Source organism: Pseudomyrmex gracilis, unplaced genomic scaffold (genome assembly GCF_002006095.1).
Source record: "Pseudomyrmex gracilis isolate BER0280 unplaced genomic scaffold, ASM200609v1 scaffold_3926, whole genome shotgun sequence".
NCBI classification, from domain to species: domain Eukaryota; kingdom Metazoa; phylum Arthropoda; class Insecta; order Hymenoptera; family Formicidae; genus Pseudomyrmex; species Pseudomyrmex gracilis.
This window is the reverse complement of record NW_018024510.1, coordinates 1-6,420: the sequence shown is the minus strand read 5'-3', so window position 1 is coordinate 6,420 and position 6,420 is coordinate 1. Positions and strand designations below refer to the sequence as shown.

Genomic DNA, 6,420 nt, shown 5'->3' with positions numbered 1-6,420 from the left:
AAACATTTTAAAGTTGGAAATTCATGATACACATAGGAAACTTTGGTTTTTACAAAAAACTATTTGTGGTTTGAACAAAACATTATATGAATATTTACCAGCTAGTATTTTAAATAATTTCTTTTATACACAATATAATTTCCTTGACAAATTTGTGAGTTTCCAAGTTCTACACGTTAACAAAAAAATTGAGTGGTTAATTAGTAAAAAAATCCGCACTGTTTCTAAAAAAATCAAACCTATATCTTATACTGTTGAACATGTGGCTTCATGTGCTAGCGATGATTCCGGAAATATTTGTGATAAATATACTTATAAATTTAATTTCAAACCAACGTCTTCTGTTGATAATTTTATTCAAGTTAACGTATGTAGCTTTAGTAATTTGACTTCAAATTCTTTTTTTGACATAAAGAAGAAGTGGTTTGTTAATTTGACCTCTTTTGATATTCCTGATAAAGTTGTCCAACTTTTACAACTGGGTGAAAATTTTAGTATGCCTATTATTAGAAAGGACAACTTATTACATGTGATAAAGGATTTTGAAAATAATTTAAGGTTTTATAATAAAAATATGACGGAATCGTTGCGATCGCATGTTATCCCTATTTTAACTAATTTTTTATGTATATCACAGAAATTTTGTGATTTCAATAGAGAATTAATATTTCGACACAAACAGGTTTCGATTTTCATAAAAAATCACCCTGATATTATGTTTACACGCGCGGATAAAGGCAATGTGACTGTTGCTGTTGATCGGACTTCTAATTTGGATAAAATTAATGAAATGCTTAGTGATGTTTCGACGTATTCTTTGGTTAATAGAAATCCTATTAAAAATATTGAAGAAAGTCTTAATAAACTGTTAAGAAATTGGGTACAAAAAGAATTTATTTCTGATCTTTCTTATAAATCTATCAAATCCAGTGATGGTTTATTACCTCGAGCTTATGGGATACCAAAAATTCACAAGAAAGATAACCCGTTTAGATTAATTGTTTCTACAATTAATAGTCCGTTGCATCACTTTGCTGAGTTTTTAAATAAATTGATTCAAAAAAGTATACCAGTCTCGAACAGCTATGTTAGCAATAGTTTTGATCTGGTTAACAAATTAGGGGGTTTCACACTGCAACAAGGTCACTTACTTGTATCATTAGATGTTATTTCGTTGTTTACTAATGTACCTATCGATCTAGCTATTAAAGGGATCAAAGTCAGATGGAAATATATTAGAAAAAACACAAAAAAGGTTCCTTTGAAAGAATTTTTAAAAGCAATTAATTTCGTTCTAACATCAACGTTTTTCTCTTTTGATAATAAGATATACAAACAGACGTTCGGAATGCCTATGGGGTCTCCTCTATCTCCAATTATTGCTGATATTGTTATGCAAGATTTGGAGAAATTTATATTGAAAAAATTAAAATTCAAGACTTCTTTTTATTTTAGATATGTGGATGATATTATCTTAACAGCGCCTTCTGATAGTTTAACTTTACTTTTAGACATGTTCAATAGTTATAATAACAGATTACAATTCACAATACAAGTTCAAAATAATGATTGTTTAAGTTTTTTGGAAGTTAAGATTTTGAATTTTAATGGCAAAGTAATGTTTGATTGGTTCCACAAACTTACTTTTTCAGGCAGATATTTAAATTTTTACATTGCCCATCCGCTATCACAAAAAATTGGCACNGTTTTAAATATGGTTGATAGAATTATACTACTGTCTGAACCTTGTTTTCAACAAAATAATTTTAAATTTATGATTGAGGTGCTTCTTACGAATGATTATCCTCTACAATTTATTTTTAAGATAATCAGGAATAGAATTAAGTTTTTAATTAATAACAGATTAAATTCAAACAATAACAATAAATTCGCTTCAGATGATCTTGAAGCTGCTAGAAAATATTTTGTTGTTCCTTATCTTCCTGAATTATCTTGTTCTATTTCAAGGTTTTTTAAAAAAACGAAGGAGATTTCTTTGGCTTTTTGTAGTTTGAATAAATTAAATAATTTCATTAAAATCGGAAAGGACAAGTTAACTTATGATCAAAATAAAGATGTTGTGTATCAAATTAATTGCAATAATTGTAATGTATCTTATGTTGGACAAACAAAGCGCAAGTTAAAAACAAGAATTAGTGAACATAGAAATCAGATTAATAGAAATTCTGATTATGTGTCTGTGATCACGGAGCATCGTTTAGAGACTGGTCATGACTTCATTTGGAATGATGTAAAAATCTTAGACACTGAAAAATTTTTTTATAAGAGATCAGTGTCTGAAATGCTCCACATTAAGTTGCAGGACAATCCGTTAAATGTAATGTCGGATACTGACAAGCTAAAACCTTATTTCTCTTTTTTGGAATTGTATAAATCAAATGTTTAGATTGTTACTTTTATAAACATGTTTTTCGACCTATTGTGAACTTTTGATCTTCTGAACAAATAGTGGGGATATCTTTATATATTTGCCTGTTGTTATGTTTGCTTGTCAGTACACTGTATATGTATTTTATCGTCAAGTTCGATTGACATCAATCGGTTTGTTTAGTAGTGATGTTGTGAGCTACTATGTATTTTTAATTGAGTGAGTTTTATTAATTTGTTATTTTTTAATTCTATCACAATGTATTCTTTGCGCTTAATTCTCTATTTTTCTTATTAGATGTAATCTTTATTACACTGAAGAAGGTCCAAACTTGTGGAATGAAACGTTTGTGTTTTTTTGAATAAAGACTTCTATTTATACACGATTATCCTGTATTTTACTGCTCGTATCGGCCTTTTAACTAATTTGGATCATTTCACGAGCGATTGATTGATTTGGAAATTTATATCTCGACTTTGGTGTAACTGAGCCCTCTAAAATTTTTACATATTGTAAATAATAATGTTATTTACACGTAGTAATTTTTTCAAAAACTTCTTAAATTGTTAAAAAATCACGATGAGCCCCTTAATCACCGAGCTTGAATCGTCATGTATACCCGCCGTCGTGATAATCTGTTGTTGAACCGGCATACAAAAAAAATAACTTTAGTGTAGCCGTGTAAATCGGAGGCGCGTGTACAACTTTATATATGTTTTATTTATTATTGTTTGTGTATAATAAGATTGTTCAATTATTTTTAGGTTTTGTTGGGAGCGGAATGTTGACAGCTTCTATAGCAGGCTCTATTTTCACGGCTCCACCATCTGGCCGTATTATGCATGCTTTTAAATGCATTGCAAGTGAAAGCAAAGGTTATACACTTTTATTTATTTATTATTCTCATTTATTTCCCAGATAGCCAACTAAGTGCAAGTTGTTGGCAACTTGCCACAAATACTGCTCATAAGTTTTCAGCAATACAACAAACGGGGATATTCTTTTTTTAGTACGTTCTTGCCAGCAACAGTTGTCAAAATGTAATAAGATCAAATTCCCAACAACTTATCGGCAATAAACTTAAATTTAAGTTTTATCAACTTATGAATGGAAATCATTGCTCACATATTGCTGACTCAATTGCCATAACCATTGACTACAACAATTGTTCCACAGTTACTCGACAAGAAAACTCAGTATATTAATACTGAAGTGACAAAAAACATTTTTGTCGCATTAAATGAAAAACAACATAACAGCAATTCGTGAGCACCTTATTCTATATAATGATTCACTTTATATTGAGTTTTCACGTTTGGCTATCTGGGTTATTGTGCGTATATCTCTCTTGTGATTCTTATTACGTATTTCTTGTTACCAAGTATTTGTTATTATAATACTAATGCTATTTTTTGTAGCTGGTATTCTAGTCGTAATACCTAATTATACAGGTGATTGTTTGAATTTTGGTATAGCAATTGAAAAAGCAAAACTATCGGAAATTATGGTAAATTTAATCAGAATACGTTAAAAATATACTTTGTATATACAAAGACACTCATATAAATTTAAACAAATTAGGTGAAAGAAGTAATTGTCGGCGACGATTGCAGCATTCCCGCAGAAAACCAGAGCATTGCTGGTAGACGCGGCTTAGTAGGAATGTTATTTGTTATCAAAATCGCAAGTGCTCTTGCCGAAACAGGAGCTTCACTTGATGAAGTGGCAGAACTCGCGACATATGTTTCTCAACACATAGCGACTTACGGAATTGGACTTTCTGCATGCGTTGTACCAAGTACGTAACAATCAAAGTTAAAATTACCATTATGTGTAAGACATGATTGCAATAAGTACAAACAGATAAGTATGAACAGGCATTGTTAAAACAAATATCAATACTGAAAAATGTTATCTTCTACTTGGGGATATTAGCAATGATATATTTAGTAGCAATAAATATAATTATTTATCCTGAATTAAATATTAATACTGTCAATTTTTAATACAAAGAGACAATTTTTGCTATATTGTTATTCACAACAATAATATTTATAAAATAAAAAATAAAGTGTAAATCTAATGGTTTGACTCAATTTGAATTAATTTCAGGATGTTATGCAATGAATACTCGCTAAACAATATTATGTTGCAGAAACGTTTTTGTAACATTGAAATATAATCGTGCGACATTTTATGTTTTGTTGCACAAAGATGTTAATAACGTTTCAGAAACTAGAAATGTCCTGATTTAATTATCTTACATATGCAACGTGCTTTAGATATTTGTCAAACTTTACATGTGCAACGTCGCATTTACAACGTCTTACGACGTCTGTAAAACTTGCATGGAATGTTCAGAAAACGTTATGAGATTTGTTCTAAAACCAATGTTTATATAACATTCTAAAAACTTAAATTTTCCGGTTTATTTACGGTTAATTTGTAACGTTGCATTTGTAACGTTTTATTAATGAATCTATAATAGATACAACATGCGTAATAATACGATCAGCAAAAAATATAATATTTATTTACCTATTAATTGACATTTCTTTTAATAAATACACAAATGTATTGTAATATTTATCAAATAAACATCAGTTTGCGGGTACATAAACATTGGGTTTTTCGCTGATCGTATTATTACGCATGTTGTATCTATTATAGATTCATTAATAAAACGTTACAAATGCAACGTTACAAATGCAACGTTACAAATTAACCGTAAATAAACCGGAAAATTTAAGTTTTTAGTATATCTTTATATTAAATAATATTTTTGTACTTATATATATGTGGAAATAACATTCAAAAACATAGTCATAAATTATTTATAAAAATCATTTATTAAACCAATATAAAACATTATTATATCATATATTATATATATTATATATATTATATGTATTATATATTATATATTATATAATAAACATAAAGTATTGCACTATTGGTGCATTTATGTAGAATCGGCTGAACGCTACAAGTTCATTAATATTGAACTGAACTACATTTCCTATAATGCTTGTGATTTTGCCTAAGGAAACAGAAAAGATGTTATATCAAAATAGTAATTCATTTAAATAAAATAATAAAAGTACCTCTCTGTTATAACGTGTTTTAGCATATTTAAACCAGAAACATAATCTTGAAATTGTTTATCCGTTAATATCGGATAATGCTTTCAAGCAGCATCTACAAAACGCGAGGAAAAATTAAAATTGAAGTTCAATAAGTTAATTTATATAATTTTGTCTTAAGTTTAATCGCTTTGAAGTCTTACTTTTTATAACATCTATTATCAGTAGTGAATTTATGGCGAAGTTTCCTTTTTGGCCTTTCCATGAGCATTTATTCATAACCAATTTATTGGAAAATATTTTTTCCAAGCTATGTTTTATTTGATCTTGGAGTGACTTTCCCCCAAGCAAATAGAAAAATGTTTCCTGAAGCATACAATTATTACAATTATAACGACATATTATATTTTTTTTACATGAATAATTTTAATACATTATTTATTTTGATATCATCATATCATTAGTGACACTACAGCTCAAGATACGCCATAGGATCCAGAAGATTAGCCTTTCACTTAATTATGGAGTGCGAGAAAAGAACCTACAATATTAGATGGGTTCCGAACCACTACAGAAGTGTACTGCTTCGATGCTTAAGGGGATCCTAAACAGAATCTGTTTTATCGACTGAATTTACGGCGTATGGTGTCAGATCGTAGTAATAATTCTTTTATATAAAAAGTTGTGCAGTTTGTACGTAGAAAACCAACTGCGTCCCGTTTTCGGAACAACATAAAGAACAATCCCAGTCAGAAATATCTTGTCGAATCGACGTCGATTCGACGTCGATTATACTAGTCGATCGACGGTTGAAATTTGTAGTCGATTCGACTTAAAAATGGACACGAATTTCGACCAATTATTGACAAGTCGATTTGATATCGATATTATGTGAAGACAGATTGAGTCAATCTAAATAGAAAAGTCTTATACCATTTTGCAAATATT

The 6,420-nt window shown here is 29.1% G+C and overlaps 1 protein-coding gene across 2 annotated transcripts; it reads left to right on the top strand.

Annotated features, from left to right (window-relative positions):
• The first annotated feature begins 3,157 nt into the window (after window positions 1-3,157).
• Window positions 3,158-6,064, top strand: LOC109863268 (triokinase/FMN cyclase-like). Of its 2 annotated transcripts, none has more exons than XM_020443503.1 (4): window positions 3,158-3,264; window positions 3,865-3,896; window positions 3,971-4,187; window positions 5,937-6,064. In XM_020443503.1, the coding sequence occupies exons 1-4, from the start codon at window positions 3,171-3,173 to the stop codon at window positions 6,023-6,025; spliced, it is 432 nt and encodes a 143-aa protein (XP_020299092.1). In that variant the 5' UTR covers window positions 3,158-3,170; the 3' UTR covers window positions 6,026-6,064. The 2 variants fall into 2 exon arrangements, with proteins under 2 accessions (XP_020299092.1, XP_020299091.1); XM_020443502.1 differs by having other exon boundaries at window positions 3,808-3,896.
• Window positions 6,065-6,420: the final 356 nt, after the last annotated feature.